The 16,321-nt window shown below is 51.7% G+C and overlaps 1 protein-coding gene across 4 annotated transcripts in view; it reads right to left on the bottom strand.

Annotated features, from left to right (window-relative positions):
• KIF7 (kinesin family member 7) overlaps window positions 1–16,321 on the bottom strand; it is a 30,991-nt gene that overhangs the window by 1,677 nt on the left and 12,993 nt on the right. For all 4 annotated transcript variants that reach the window (XM_064569893.1, XM_064569894.1, XM_045899415.3 and 1 more), the window contains 9 exons: window positions 15,875–15,996; window positions 15,374–15,489; window positions 15,051–15,203; window positions 13,603–13,805; window positions 2,636–2,833; window positions 2,205–2,330; window positions 1,895–2,071; window positions 1,574–1,789; window positions 694–900 (listed from right to left, as the gene is read on the bottom strand). In XM_064569893.1, coding sequence (XP_064425963.1) covers window positions 694–900; window positions 1,574–1,789; window positions 1,895–2,071; window positions 2,205–2,330; window positions 2,636–2,833; window positions 13,603–13,805; window positions 15,051–15,203; window positions 15,374–15,489; window positions 15,875–15,996 — 1,518 coding nt within the window. The remainder of the gene's footprint in view (window positions 1–693; window positions 901–1,573; window positions 1,790–1,894; window positions 2,072–2,204; window positions 2,331–2,635; window positions 2,834–13,602; window positions 13,806–15,050; window positions 15,204–15,373; window positions 15,490–15,874; window positions 15,997–16,321) is intronic.

Genomic DNA, 16,321 nt, shown 5'->3' with positions numbered 1-16,321 from the left:
CGGTGGGATGTCACCGTGGGCAGGATTTCTCAGCCTTGGCGCTACGGACATTGCAGGCAGAGAATGGGGGGGGGGGGGGGGCCTTTCCGGTGTGTTGTAGGAGGCCTAGCGGCGTCCCTGGTCTCCACCCCTGCTGCGGTGAGGACCAGAAGCGGCTCCAGACATGGCCACATGTCCCCTGGGGGCAAAACCCTCCTGTTGAGAACCACTGACCTGGGGACACCGAAGGGGCCAATCGACCAGGGGAAAGGAGTGGGGAGAGGACTGGGGCTTACTTTCTTTCTTTTTTTATTTATTTTTTATTTTTTTTTAAAGATTTTATTTATTTATTTGAGCCAGAGAGAATGAGAGAGAGGGAGAGAGCACATGAGAGGGGGTAGGGTCAGAGGGAGAAGCAGACTCCCTGCTGAGCAGGGAGCCCGATGCGGGACTCGATCCAGGGACTCGAGGATCATGACCTGAGCCGAAGGCAGTCGCTTAACCAACTGAGCTACCCAGGCGCCCGGGGCTTACTTTCACTAAGAAAGGTTTTTAAAAAGGAGAGTATGGGGCAGCCCTGGAGACTGGAGTTAGCCCCGATTCTGTCCCCGCACCTGGGGGGAAACAGGGCCTTCTCTGCAGCTGCCAAAAGGACCCCCACCCCCGGCAAGCGCCAGAAGGCGGCGGCCGGGGGCCTGGGAGCCACTGACCCACCTTGTCAAAATACTTGCAGAGTAGGGCTCTGGTCTCCGAGGACGAGAGGTAGCTGAGCTTGGCCATGAGGTTCATCTCACACTGGGACAGCAAGGAGGCCGAAGCCCGCAGCACCCGCTGGCGGCACGTGATGGCCTCGTTCTTGTACTCGATGGCCGCATCCAGGGCCTCGATGGCCTCGTCCAGCTGGAACAGCGTCCGTTCCTCCTGCGGGCCACGGGCACATGTGGACGGGGAGGCCCGGCTTCCCGCGCCCACTCCCGGAACGACAGCCCCGGGCAGACAGGGCCAGCCCTCGGCCATGAGGGAGACATCGTGTCCCCTCGTCCTGAGCAGGCAGTCAGCACGTCAGGAGCAGGGTCCCTGCCCGCTATGACAGGGGACAGGCAATTTCCATCACAGCCCCGACCCCAGGAGGAGGCCAGGGCTCTGAGAGGCTGCTTTCGGCAGCGCCTCTCCCGTGATCTACGGCAGGGAGCACAGAACACTCTATGCCAAAGGGAAGGCATGGCGGGACTGCCACAGAGGCCACAGAGGCCACGGAGGCCACGGAGGGTCTGCGGGGGTGAGGTGACTTCAACGAGGCTCTCCCCGCTGCTTGGGACTGGCCACGGGGTGCGGGGATGTGCTGCTGACACTCACTCCCACCTGGGGGGCCCAGGCGTGGGACACGCGGGCTGACACCGTGCAGGACGCGGGGGGGGGGGGGGGGGGGGGACCCAGGCTCCCCCTGGGCAGGAACCTCGAGGCCCCAGCCCGGGTGTCCCAGCCACGGGGGCCAGAGCCCGCGGCAGGGCCAGGCCAGCATGTCCCTGGCCGCCAGCCCCTTCTCTGGGTCTCACGGGCGGGAAAAGCACATTCGGGAAGCGGCAGGGCTTACCTCGGGCGACAGCAGGCTGCCCCGCCTCAGCTTGCCGTCGATGTCCAGGCGCTGCTTCAGCAGTGAGTCCTTCTCCTGGCGCAGGGCGTCGATCTCCCCGCGCAGCCGCTGCTGGCTCTGGGCGCTGCCCTGCCGCAGCTGCCCGCTCTTCTCCGACAGCTCCTTCTCCAGGTGCTCCAGCCGGCTGGACACTCGCACGATGTCCTCGCTGAGGGCCTGGGGGCGGCACCGCCAGGGGTCGGGGAGGGAGCAGGCCCCGCCCGCACAGGGCTGACGCGAAGGAGGCTGCGGGGCCCCCCTCCCGCATGCGGGGGGCCTCACCTGGCTGGACCGCAGGCGCTTGCTCTCCAGCCCCGTCTTCTCCTGCAGCAGGGCCTCCTTCTTGGCCAGGATGGCCTCCCGCTTGTGCAGCTCCTCCCCCAGCTCCTCCAGGGCCCGCCGCTGCTGCAGGACCTTCTCCATCTCCTGATCCAGCCACTTCTTCTGCTCCTCGATCTTCTAGCGGAGGGAGGGGGAGGCGGGGACGGAACTCAGCTCCTGCCCCGGGGCCCAAGGGGCCGCCGCCCAGGGCTGGGGGGGGGCGGGGCGGGGAGAAGGGCGCCGGCGGGCGCTCCCGGGGGCGCAGGCGCACCTGCTGCTGCTCCAGGCTGACCACAGAGCCGTTGCTGCCGCTGCGCCGCTTCCTCTGGAACGCTGCGATCTCCTCCGTCTTGATCTTCAGGATCTTCTGCTGCTGCTCGTGCCTCCGCTCCAGCTCCTGGGGATGCAGCAGGCGAGCGGCTCGGCGGCGGGGCCGCGGGGGCGCGCCGGCTCTCTCCAGGGGCTGCCCGGGCCGCCCGAAGCCCCCGTGGAGACGGGCTCGCCCCCCGAGCCTCGCGGTGCCCACGGCCCTGCTCCCTTCCAGGCCAAACACACCCGGGGAGGCCAAGCGACCGGCCTAGGCGGTCACACAGCCCCGGGGGGGGGGGGGGGGGCGGGGCGGGGACCGAGATCCAGCCTGCTGCCCCTCCCCCCACGGCCATTCCCCTCCCCGGCGCCCGCGCCTCCCCCCACAAGCCCGACCTGGACCCGGTGCTGCCGCTTGTTCATCTCCGTCTCCAGGCGCCGCTTCTGCTCCGTCTCCTCGCGAAGCCGCCTCTGCAGCTGCCCCTGCTGCTGTCGCATGAGCTGCACGTGCCGCTCGAGCTCCCGCAGCCGCTTCTCGCTCTGGGCCGACAGCGACGCCAGCCGCTCCGTCGCCTGCTTCTTCTCCTTCAGCACCTGGACCGACACAGCCTCCGCTGGGACGCCGCCAGCATGCCCGACAGCCAACCAGCGGGGGCAGGACCAAAGGACGGGGAGTGGACAGAGGGGCGGACAGAGGCGGACACAGAAGTCCAGGGGGTCATGGACCAGTGACCTCAGAAGACTCGTGATGGAGGCCAGTCTGACAGTTACTACGTACCAGGCACCCAGCAAGTGCTCAGTATCAAGTGATCGCGACCTTCCTACAGAAAAACAGGGTTATCGCTATCCCCACTTTACAGATGAGGAAACTGAGGCACCGACAGGTCGGGAAACTTGACCAAGGACACACAGCTAGTAAACGGCAGGGCTGGGATTCATGCCCAGTCGGGTTGCAGAACCCACAGTCTCCATCATTCTACTGAAATGTCTCTCGGATGCCTGAACGGAGAGAAGGAAGGAATGAGGGATGGACAGCTGTAAAGATGGATGGATGGAAGGGTGGGTGGACAGACGGATGGATGGGATCATAGAAGGGTAAAAAAACAGGATGAACAGATAATGAATGCATGGATCAATAAAAGGCAATAGAAAGACAAATGGATGGATGGATGAACAGTGGGTCACATCAACTGTGACCAAATGTGTTGGGGAAGGTCATCGAAAGATGTGATCACTGGTTGACCCAGGAGCAGGACCCGGATGATCAGAGGCGCCTGCCCCCCTCCCCCATCCTCGGAATGTGGGTTCCGCTTGCCTTTCCCACTCCCAGAAGGGGCTGCAAGGACACGACCTTGAGACAGTGATGTGGAGCTGAGAACAGTGCATGGTTCCTAAGACTGAACCCAGTTAAGGCCTCTTGGTAAACTTTTAAGATGTAGCAGGTGGGCACAGGGCTCCGCCCAAGACAAGCTTTGTCAATAAATTCCCTTTGCTTATTAAACCTGCCACCTTCCGACCTGGAGTGGCTGCATCTTTGGTCTCTCCCCACCCTCCACGTGCGGGGACCGATTTAAGATCACATCCGGGAAGCTCCCAAGGAGATTACCACTGAAGAAATGGGCCTCGGGGCAAAAGGCATCAGGGGAAGTCCTGAGCAGGCCACCGACCTCTGTGTGCAGAGGGGCGGTCCCTAGCTCAGATGCTTATGGATGGCCGCGTGAGTATGGGGGCGCCCTGAAAATGCTGGCTCATTTAGGGGACTGTGGGCTGCGGCAAAGAAGCGGAAGACAAGGGTGCGCGCTGGGCTGGCCTCGACTGTGGGCAGTTCATGTGGCCACTGAGGCCCAGCTAGAGGCTGTGGCTTGAGTTAAAGAGCTGAGATTAGAGACGGACGTGGGAATGTCCCCCAGTCTGCTGCCTTCCGGGCTGGCGGACAAGGTGGGAAGGCAGAGTAAGAAGCAAGCTATGAGGATGAGGGCACAAGACACCTCCGATCAACGAAGCCTGGTTCAGACGCTAAGAGATGGAATCTCTAAGAAGGCGATCAGAACAAAGAGGAGGGTGTTGTGGTAATTGATGAGGAAGCAGATAAAGTGGCCCATGACTCTGACCCCTGACACAAAGGAAAAAATTTATTTTTTTTTAAAGATTTTATTTATCTATTTGACAGAGAAAGCGTACAAGCAGGGGGAGCGGCAGGCAGAGGGAGAGGGAGAAGCAGGCTCCTTACGGGGCTCAATCCCAGGACCCTAGGATCGTGACCAGAGCTGAAGGCAGAGCTTCACTGACTGAGCCACCCAGGCGCCCCCACAAAGGAAAAATATAAAGAGCAGCTACCCCAAAACTTCAAGAGGAACACTTGCATGCTTTCTCTGTCCCTTAAGTTTGTAAATCTCATCATGTCTTCCAAATACAAACACCCGGGGAGATAACCAAAGCGCTGTCCACAGAGACTAAAGAGAAAAGTGGGGGGAGACCTTTTGCAAATTGCTGTCGCAGTTTCCTTGCCCCAAGTCCAGGCCACAAACTCCAGAAGATGAAGAGTATCAGTAGAAGCTTCAGCCATGTGAGTGGGCAGTGATTCGTGGCAAGAGCGCTACAACGAAAGCTGAATGGATACAGAAAGTTGCAGGAGGGATGGGGGAAGACGGGGGAGTAGGAGGACGCTAGGTTCACCTCATCCCAGGGTACAAGTAGATAACAGTCACATCGGTGCAAACAACCCAGAAAACGGTCCAAGAATGGCAGAACAAACTCTACAACGAAACGTAGAGAAGAGGCACATTGAAGAGGGCGGGGAGGGCAGAGCCGTGGGGAGCTAACTGGACCACAGGTCTGTCCGCAGGAGGACGGATGCCAAGGAAGTGGAGACGGGAGAGAAACAGACCCTCACACCAGGGAGCCCGCATAGGAGACGATCACCATAGCATTTGGCTTTAAAAACCAGAGGGGCCAAATTTCTTACAACCAGCAGCTAGCCAACTATAAAACTCAGCAGGCTCAGCTCCGGGAGAGCCCTGAGGGCGACAGGAAGCCGAGTCCCCACCCTTAAGGAGATGGCCCGACACATGAGCCAAGGAGATACAGCACAGAAGCCGGAGTTTGAAAAATGCCTGGCGCATACGGGAGGGAGTGTAAGTCACTAACCTCAGGCGTTCTGGAGGGACAGATGTCACTGGGAGACTCCTCCAGGAACAAAGGAGCTGGAAGGCACCCTCTCCCTCTTCTGTCCCCCAGCATCAATCCTCGGCCACTTGCAGGAACCAGGCCGCACCAACATTCACTACTTAACTTCTGTACACTGAGCCCCGTCCCATCCCACCGTGCTCAAGCGGATCTGCCCCCTGCAGTCAGGCCTGCCTGAGTCCCAGCGAGACAGGATTCCTCCCCCGGAAGAAGGGCGCAAACCTTGCAAACACTCTGTGCCCCATGCGTTACAGATCTGCCTCCTCCCACCCTGTGGTCAGTCCCAGACATGGCGGCCGGTTCCCTCTCACAAGAGGACCAGCCCACAAGCCTTGCTAAAACTGGATGCCCGGCCCCTGTGCGTTTTGCATCTCGGCCCCCTCCAATCCACTCTTGGCAGGAGCCCATCCAAACGCGGGCCATAGGCATGGCAGTGTACAAACAGCCCTGAGAGGAGCCAGCACCGCTCCAAAGTGACTCTTGCCCCAGGGAGAGGGACATATAACCACACACACCAGTCAGACTGCGGCCCCAGCAGTGGGCTGCGGGCAGACATCTGGTTTGACTACAGGCTGCACGCACCAATGAAAGCTTCTCGGAGGAAAACAAAGGGAAAGGGCCTGCACTTCGGTGCTGCCACAGCTCTGGCAAGTGCCTCGTCTGACTCAGCTCAAACCCAGGGCGGTCCCAGAATGGCCCCTACAGCCACCAGCACTGAACCCTGCCCACGACGGGCAAAGAGGGCCACTACAGACGACTGGCCTGGTGGAAGAAGTGGCTCAGCCACAACACTAGGGTGCCTGCAACACACACACGAGAGATTTTGGAAACGCCAGGCTCTGGGGAAAAGGGGACCCTGTGCGGCAGGGCACTATAGGACCTCTTCCTCGGAAGACCACTACTTTCAAGAGTGGGAGCTGTAGCTGACTTTCTGAAGACATAGGAACAGACACGGAGTTAGACAAAATGAGGAGACAGAGGAATATGTCCCAAATGTAAGAACAGGACAAAATCACAGCAAAAGACCAAAGTGAAACAGAGATAAGTAATCTGCCTGATAGAGAATTTAAAGTAATGGTCATAAAGATACTCACTGGACTTGAGAAAAGACTGAAGGACATCAGTGAGGCCCTTAACAAAGAGATTAAAAAAGAACCAGTCAGAGAAGAACAGATTAAATGAAATTGAAAAGACACTAGAGGGAATAAATAAACTAGAAGAAGAAGAATGGATGAGGACAGAGTAATGGAAAGTAATCAAGGTGAGTGGGTGAGAGAAAAAAAAATGCAAAATGAGAATAGGCTCAGGGAACTCAGCAACTCCATCCAGTGTAATAACATTTGCCTTGTAAGGATCCTAGAAGAAGATGGAGAAAAGAGGGCAAAAATTTTATTTCAAGAAATAACAGCTGAAAACGTCCTTGTTTTGGGTGAGGAAACAGATATCCAGATCCAGGAGGCACAGAGACCCCCCCCAACAAAATCAACCCAAGGAGGCCCATACCAAGACACCTAGTAATTAAAATGGCAAAAAGTAGTGATAAAGAGAGAATTTTAAAAGCAGTTAAGAGGAGCACCTAGGTGGCTCAGTCATTTAAGCATCCGCCTTCGGCTCAGGTTGTGGTCCCTGAGTCCTAGGATCAAGCCCCGCATCTGGCTCCCTGCTCAGCAGAGAGCCTGCTTCTCCCTCTGCCTCTCCCCCCACTCGTGTTCTCTCTCGCTCTCACTTGCTCACTCTCTCTCTCAAATAAATAAAATCTTAAAAAAATAAAATAAAACAAAAATAAAAGCAGTTAAAATAGTTACATACAAGGGAAACCCCATAAGGCTATCAACAGATTTTTCAGCAGAAACTTTGCAGATCAGAAGAAAGTGGCCTCCTAAAATAGGAGACATAAAGAATTTCCCAAACAAAAGCTAAAGGAGTTCATGACCACTAAACCAGCCTTGCAAGAAATGCTGAAGGTGGCTCTGAGTGGAAACAAAAGACCATAAGTAAGAGTAAGAAAAGTAACAAACACAAAAGCAGTAAAAATAACTTCATCTGTAAAAATCAGTGAAGGGACTCTCAAAAGGATGTAAAGTATGAAACCATATACCTAAAACGTGGAGGGAAGAGGAGTAAAGAATGGGTTCAAACTCAACCCACTATCAACTGAAGATAGACCGCTACATGCAGAAAATATTATACACAAATGTATTGGTAACCGCAAATCAAAAACCAGTAATAGATATGCTAAAAATAAAGAGGAAGGAATCCAAATATGTCATTAAAGAAAGCCAGCAAACCATGAGAGAAGAAGCAAGAGAATAAAGGAACCAAGAGGAACTACAAAAAACAACCATCAAACAAGTAACAAAATGGCAGTAAGTACATACCTATCAATAATTACTTTGAACGTAAATGGACTAACTGCTCCAATCAAAAGACATAGGTGACAGGATAAAAAAATAAGACCCATCTATATGCTGCCTACAAGAGACTCATTTCAGACCAAAAGACAACTACAGATCCAAAGTGAGGGGATGGAGACCATTTATCACGCAAATGGATGTGAAAAGACAGCCAGGGTAGCAATACTGATAATGGGACAAAATAGATTTTAAAACAAAGACTGTAACAAGAACAAGGAAGGACACTATATAATCATCAAGGGGACAATCCAACAAGTAGATATAACAATTGTAAATATTGATGCACCCAACATGGGAGCACCCAAATCCATAAAGCAGGTAATAACCAACATAAAGAAAGTCATCGATAGTAATACAATAATAGTAGGGGACTTTACCTCCCCCATTTACATCAATGGACAGATCAAACAGAAGATAAACAAGGAAACAGTGGCTCTGAATGGCACACTGGACCAGAATGGGTTCAACAGATGCATTCAGAACATTCCATCCTAAAACAGCAGGATACACATTCAAGTGCACATGGAACATCCTCCAGGACAGACCACATATTAGGACACAAATCTCAACAAATTCAAAAAGATAAAAGTCAAACACCATGTACCCTTTCTGACCACAACGCTATGAAACTAGAAATCAACCGCAAGAAAAAATCTGGAAAGAGCACAAATACATGAAGGTTAAATATGCTACTAGACAATGAATGGGTCAACCAAGAAATCAAAGAGGAAATCAAAACATACACAGAAAACACAATGGTCCAAAATCTCTGGGATGCAGCAAAAGCAGTTCTAAGAGGGAAATTTGTAGCAATACAAGCCTACCTCAAGAAGCAAGGAAAAGGGCGCCTGGGTGGCTCAGTTGGTTAAGCGACTGCCTTCGGCTCAGGTCATGATCCTGGAGTCCCTGGATCGAGTCCCGCGTCGGGCTCCCTGCTCGGCAGGGAGTCTGCTTCTCCCTCTGACCCTCCCCCCTCTCATGTCTCTCTGTCTCATTCTCTCTCTCAAATAAATAAATAAAATCTTTAAAAAAAAAAAAAAAAAAAAAAAAAAAAAAAAAAAAAAAAAAAAGAAGCAAGGAAAATCTCAAACAACCTAACCTTACACCTAAAGGAGCTAGAAAAAGAACAAACAAAACCCAAATCCAGCAGAAGGGAGGAAATAATAAAGATAAGAGCACAGGGCGCCTGGGTGGCTCAGATGGTTAAGCGTCTGCCTTCGGCTCAAGTCATGATCCCGGAGTCCTGGGATCGAGTCCCGCATCGGGCTCCCCGCTCTGCGGGAAGTCTGCTTCTCCCTCTGCCTCTCTCTCTCTCTCTCTCATGAATAAGTAAATAAAATCTTAAAAAAAAAAAAAAAGATTAGAGCAGAAATAAGTGATATAGAAACTAAATAAACAGTAGAACAGATCAATGAAACCAGGAGCTGGTTCCTTGAAAATATCAACAAAATTGATAAACCTTTAGCCAAACCTATTAAAAAAAAAGGGGGGGGGACTCAACATCAGAAATGAAAGTGAAATAACCAACAGCACAGAAATACAAAGGATTGTAAGAGAATATTATGAAAAATAATATGCCAACAAATTGAACAACCTAGAAGAAATGGATAAATTCCTAGAAACATAACCTCCCAAAACTGAACCGGGAATAGAAAATTTGAACAGACCGATTATCAGCAATGAAATTGCATTGGTAACAAAAAAAACCCCCAACCAACAAAAGTCCAGGACCAGATGTTTATTTATTTATTTTTAAAGATTTTATTTTTTTAACATTTTTTTTAAAGATTTATTTTTAATTTGAGAGAGCGAGAATGAGAGAGAGAGAGAGAGCACACAAGAGCGGGGAGGTTTACAGGGAGAAGCAGATTTCCTGCCGAGCAGGGAGCCCGATGAGAGACTCGATCCTGGGACTCCAGGATCGTGACCTGAGCTGAAGGCAGTCGTTTAACCAACTGAGCCACCTAGGCGCCCCTAAAGATTTTCTTTTAGAGAGAGAGAGCACGAGCAGAGTGAGGGACAGAGGGAGAGGGAGTCAAGCAGAAGCCCCACCGAGTGGGGAGCCCAACACAGGGCCTGATCCCAGGACCCTGAGATCATGACCTGAGCCAAAAATCAAAAGTCGGACGCTTAACTGACTGAGCCACCCAGGCACCCCTCTACCAAACACTTAAAGAAGAGTTAATACCCATTGTTCTCAAACTATTCCAAAAAATAGAAGGAAAATCCATTCTATGAAGCCGGCACTACCATGATACTAAAACCAGATAAAGACACTACCAAAAGAGAGAACTACAGGCCAATATCTCTGATGAACACAGACGCAAAAATCCTCAACAAAATACTAGCAAACCAAATCCAACAATAACATTAAAAAAATCATTCACCACGATCAAGTGGGATCTATTCCCAGGATGCAGGGGTGGCTCCATATTTGCATATCAGTCAGTGTGCTACATCACATCAATAAGAGAAAGGATAAAAACCATACGATCATTTCAATAGATGCAGAAAAAGCATGTGACTAACAACATCCATTCATGATAAAAACCCTCAACAAAGTAGGTTCAGAGGGAACAAACCTCAACATAATCAAGGCCATATATGATAAACCCACAGCTAACGTCATACTCAACGGTGAAAACCTGAGAGCTTTTCCCCCTACAGTCAGGAGCGAGACAAGGATGTCCACTGTCACCACTTTTATTCAACATAGTACTGGAAGTCCTAACCGCAGCAATCTGACAACATAAAGAAATAAAAGACATCCAAATTGGCAAGAAAGAAGTAAAACTGTCACTGTATGCACATGACATACTCATACTATATATAGAAAACCCTAAAGACTCCACCAAAAAAACCTCGCTAGAACTGATAAATGAATTCAGTAAAGTTGTAGGATCCAAAATCGGCGTACAGAAATCTGTTGCAGTTCTTCACCCTCATAATGAAGCAGCAGAAAGAGAAATTAGGAAAACAATTCCATTTACAATTGCACCAAAAATAATAAAACATCTAGGAATAAACCTAACAAAAGAGGTAAAAGGCTTGTACTCTGAAAACTATAAAACACTGATGAAAGACACTGAAGATGACACAAATGGAAAGACAGTCCATGCTCATGGGTTGGATGAACAAATATTGTTAAAATGTCCATACCACCCAAAGCAATCTATAGATTTAATGCAATCCCTATCAAAATACCAACCGAATTTTTCACAGAGCTAGAACAAACAATCCTAAAATGTGTATGGAACCCCAAAAGACCCCAAATAGCCAAAACAATCTTGGAAATGAAAAAGCTGGCAGTATCACAATCCCAGATTCTATGTTACGTTACGAAGCCGGAGTAATCAAAACAGCACGGTGCTGGCAGAAACATAGACACACAGGGCGCCTGGGTGGCTCAGTGGGTTGAGTGTCCTACTCTTGATTTTGGCTCAGGTCATGATCTCAGGGTCCTGGGATCAAGCCCCGTGACAGGCTCTGCACTCAGTGAGGAGTCTGCTTGAGGATTTCTCTCCCTCTCCCTCTCCCTCTGCCCCTTCCACTTGGGCATGCACTCTCTCTCTCTCTCTCAAATAAATAAATCTTAAAAAAAAAAAAAGACACATAGATCAACAAAACAGAATAGAAAGCCCAGAAATAAACTACACTTATAGGGTTAATTTTTGACAAAGGAGGGAAGAATATCCAATGGGAAAAAGATAGTCTCTTCAACAACTGGTGTTGGGAAAACTGGACAGCTACATGTAAAAGAATGAAACTGGACCACTCACTTATACCATACACAAAAATAAATGGGTTAAGGACCTAAATGTGAGGCCTGAAACCATAAAAATCCTAGAAGGGAGCACAGGCAGTTACTTCTCTGACATCGGCTGGAGGAACTTTTTTCTAGATAGGTCTCCTGAGGCAAGGGAACTAGAAAGAGAAATAAACTGTTGGGACTACATCAAAAATAAAAAAAGCTTCTGCCCAGCAAAGGAAACAATCAACAACACTAAAAGGTAACCTACAGAATGGGAGAAGATATTTGCAAATGACATATCCAATAAGGGGTGAGTATCCAAAATATATGAAGAACTTACACAACTCAACCCCCAAAAGATAATCCAATTAAAAATGGGCAGAAGACATGAACAGACATTCCTTCAAAGAAGACTTCCAGATGGCCAACACACACGAAAAGATGCTCAACGTCACTCATCATCAGGGAAATGCAAATCAAAACCACAATGAGAGATCACCTCACGCTTGTTAGATTGGCTAGAATTAAAAAGACAAGAAATAACAAGTGTTGGTGAGGATGGGGGGTTGGGGAAGGAAACCTCATGAACTGTTGCTGGGAATGCAAATCAGTGCAGCCACTATGGAACACAATATGGAGGGTCCACAAAAAATTAAAAATAGAAATACCATATGATGATCCAGTAATCGGTATTTACCCAAAGAAAATGGAAACACTAATTCGAAAGGATGCAAGCACCCCTATGTTTATTGCAGTATTATTATTTTTCTCAAAGACTTTATTTATTTGAGAGACAGTGAGCAAGAAAGAGCACAAGCAGAGGGGAGAGGGCGAGGGAGAGGGAGAAGCAAACTCCCCGCTGAACAGAGAGCCTGACGCAGGGCTCGATTCCAGAACCCATGACCATGACCTGAGCTGAGGCAGATGCTTAATTGAGCCACCCAAGATGTGGCTGCCATCTTGGTTCCCTTCACTGGCCTGGAGGTTACAGCACACAGAGAAGCCCTTACTGAATTCATCCAGCAAGCCTTAGATGATGGCCAACAAAGTCTGTTGTTACTGAACACTGAAATGTCTCTGATGAGAATAGCTATTCTCCAAACTAGGATGGCTTGAGACATTATTACTCCACAAGGAGGCACCTGGGTGCCATTATCCAAACAGAATGTGGTGTGTTCACAGCTGATGAGTCTGCTAATGTATGATCTTTATTAAATCACATAAGGACATAAGTGAACGCCCTGAGTGATCCAACCCCCAGCCTTGGGAACTTATTAAATCAGTGGTTCGAATCATGGGGCTCTTAGAAAAAGCTGTCACTGATTTTGGAATCAGTGTCTTATTCTGCATTCTCTCTTACACGTGCCTATGTTGTTGCTGGGGCATCTGCCTCCAGTGTAGCCAGAGAGCCACCAAAGGAGCCACTTCCAAGTGAATCAGACCCCCTGCTGATGGCTCAGAGCCCACTGCAGAAAGAGGGGCACCCAAGACAAGTTCCCTTGCTCAGTAAACCCGCCACCTTCCCACTTGGAGTGGCTGTCTCTTTCTTCCATTTCTCCCTCCGAGTGTGGGGACCCATTTCAGGTTATACCTGGGAAGCTCCAGAGGGGGTTACGAACCAACAAAATGATAAACAGGTGTATGGATGAGACAGACATATGGATGGATGGGTAGAAAGACAGAGAGAAGATGGAATGGAGAGGTAAGTGCTTGGGGAACTGGGAGGCGAGGGTCGCATGAGGAATGGGTACCTTGCTTTTGATGCCCACCCTTCCCCTCTTACCGGTCTCCAGGCAGGACTGGCTTCCCTGCCTCTGCCGTGTTTAAAGCTGAGCCGACCCCCCAGGCTGCCAACTTCTGTGTAACACCAGCCTCACCCCGGGAGGCCAAACCAGCTAGAAGCTGGGGGCACAAGGCCCTGAACATCCACAGGTTCCAGTGAACGTGGGCCCTGGGACCCACGTGTCTCGATCCCAGGACTCCAGCCACCACCCCGGGATCCCAACACTGACCTGCACTTGGCTCTGGGCGGCAGCGACCCTCTTGCGGAACTCCTGGAGCTGGGACCGCTCTCCGGCGTCCTGAGGCTCCTTGCCCTCAAGCTCCCGCAGCTGTCTCTGGCTTTCACTCAGCTCAGCCCGCACCTGTTCTGCATCCCGCTCCAGCTCCTGAATATGCTGGCTGTGCTGGCGGTTCAGGGCCTGGGCCGCCTTCCCTGGAAGAAGGGGGGGGGCGCTCATCACAGGCCGCCCCTCTCCCCCAGGAGGACCATCCCTTCACACCCCTGGGAGGGGTTCCAGTCACCTGCCAGCCAGGGGCACCTGCATGGGCTTTGTCAAGGTACCACAGGTACCATGAGTTAATCTACTTTCTTTTAAATCACTCGCTTTTTAAATGGGCCTTATCAGTAACAGCAATCCAGGGATATTAATGGGTTAAATTGGCTTTAGTTTTACCTAATACATACTAACAAATATAGAGCTTGGGCCTGCATATTATTAAGCCTCTAGAACTAACTTCCATTTGCAGGAAATCTGAGGACAGAGGAACAAGTTAAATAACAACATGAAGAAGCAAATAGGCAAACCGAGAACATGGGGTTGAGGGGGTGGGGGTTGAGACATTCTACAGGACTTTGAGAAGGAGCTAGAAGGGAGACTTCAGACGCCTAACAAGCACACACAGCATGTGGGACACGTGTGGAGCTGGGTTCCAGCAAACCAGCGGGCCACAGACCCTGCCGAGGAACTTCGGGGACGGCCGTGCCCTGGGCATCCAGGTGACAGGAAGTTTTGTTCGACGTGCTCACGGCATTTTGGTTAAAATGTCCAGAAAGAGGCATACCGAAATGTGTGGGGGCCAAATGACAAGATTTGTGGGGATTTGCTTCAAAACAGCAAAGAGAAAAGGGAGAGATCAATGTGGGGAAAACCTCGTAACACTAAATCTGGGTAATGGGGTGAGGGCCCCACTGACCCAGTCTCTCCTCGTGTGTTTGAAATTCTTCATCAGGCATTTTGTAACAAACATGTAACTATTAAAATAAAAAGCCTCAGCTGGTCACTACCTCAAACCGTTCCCAGGCCCTTTACACACATCACCAGGGGTAGACAGAGCATGATTTGGGGACACTGTTTGCTCCCTAAGACCAAGAGGTCTGAATGCACCACACCGCCTCACACAGCAGACAACTAGTAAATACAACTACTCCTCATAGGTAATGCTTCCTGAGAACCAGCCTAATTACTTCAGCTGAATTAACTCACTTCAACAACCCATAAAACAGGGACAATTACTATCCCCACTTTAGAGATGAGAAAACTGAGTCACAGAGGTGCTATCCTACTTGGTCAAGGTCCTACAGCTGGAAGAGGCTAGCTGGTTACCAAACTTAAACCATCTGGCCCCTGCTCCTAACCACCCTCAGGTGGGAGACCCACCCGAAAGCCCACCACCTCACCTGTGCGGACCAGCTCGCCAATGAGCTCCTCCTTCATGCGGATGTTGATGGCCAGTTCTCGGATCTTCTGTTGGGCTTGCGCCAGCCGCCACTCAGAGGCCATGGCAGCGGGGGTCTGACGGGGTCGAGCCAGGGCCTTGCTCCCACCAATGACTGTAACAAGCCCACTGTCAAGGCCACTGCCCCAACAGGAGGTGACGGGGGAGGGAAGAAGCACGCCCTGGGCAGGGGCAGCCAGGGATGAGGTGTGGACTGTCCAGGATGGCTAGTGCAGGACCACGGAGGGGAGGATCAGAGCCCTCTCCACCCCGGACCCAGCTCACCTCTGGGCCCCGGGATGGCTGCACCCAGTTCCTCAAGGTGAAGCTCTGGGCCCTTCTTGTCGAGTGGACTCCCTGGGCAGGCCCCCACCCTCTGGCTCCACTTGCTGATCCCGTTTCTGGAAGACAGAAGCAGGAGTCTGTACCCTTCCCAGCCAGAGGAAGGAAGAGAAGCCATTGGGCCTTCTATCCCCTCAGGGCCAATGGAACCCCAGGGTGTTAGTCTGGAAGAACTGAGGCCACAGGGGCTGAGCTTAGGGGGCGCTGGGCTGTTGGGGGCACCGAGGGCCGCCTTGAAGGCTGAGAACCAGGAAGCCTCGGCCCACCCTGCAGCACATTCACCCCAGTGAGAACTCTGGGTCCCAAGCCCCCCGCCCCCATCTGTTCTTCCCAACTGCACGGGGGAATGGAGGTGAGGGTACCCTGAGACCACAGCGGGGTCCTCCCCCTGCCCAGCCCGGGCCCTGAGGTGGTTTCTGTCGGGTGGCAGCTGGTCCCACTCACCTGCGCAGGTGCAGGGTCCGCTGGGGGGGCTCCTCCTCCTCCTCGTCCGAGGCAGCTGAAGAGCCGCTGCCGGGCCTGTCTGCCTCCGCCGTGGCTCTAGCCTCTCTGCCATCTGTCACCTCCTAGGGGAGTGCCAAGGGCTTCAGGACAGGAAGGCTCCAGGGCGCCCTCCACCAGGCATTTCCCATCACCAGTCTTGGTGCCCCCCATGCCCCGCCCTGCCCATCCCAAGTTGGAGCAGGAGCTCCCTCCCTCCCCCACCCAGCACCTGGGACTCCTCAGGTGACAGTCTGCCCTATCTTTGTATACAGGCCATCTGCACCCAAGTCTTTATCTCACCAACAACACTCTGCCCGAGTGGTGGGTGTGTAACAGACTCCTGCCAAACTCACGCCCTCCCTCTCCTCTGTGCTTTTACAGCGGAGATGACCCAGAGCTTTCAGGAAG

This window comes from Mirounga angustirostris, unplaced genomic scaffold, assembly GCF_029215605.1.
Source record: "Mirounga angustirostris isolate CCGP_5_RB_7025 unplaced genomic scaffold, mMirAng1.0.hap1 SCAF_9, whole genome shotgun sequence".
NCBI lineage: Eukaryota > Metazoa > Chordata > Mammalia > Carnivora > Phocidae > Mirounga > Mirounga angustirostris.
Note: the sequence above shows the minus strand (reverse complement) of the source record. Positions and strands in the feature narration are given on the sequence as shown.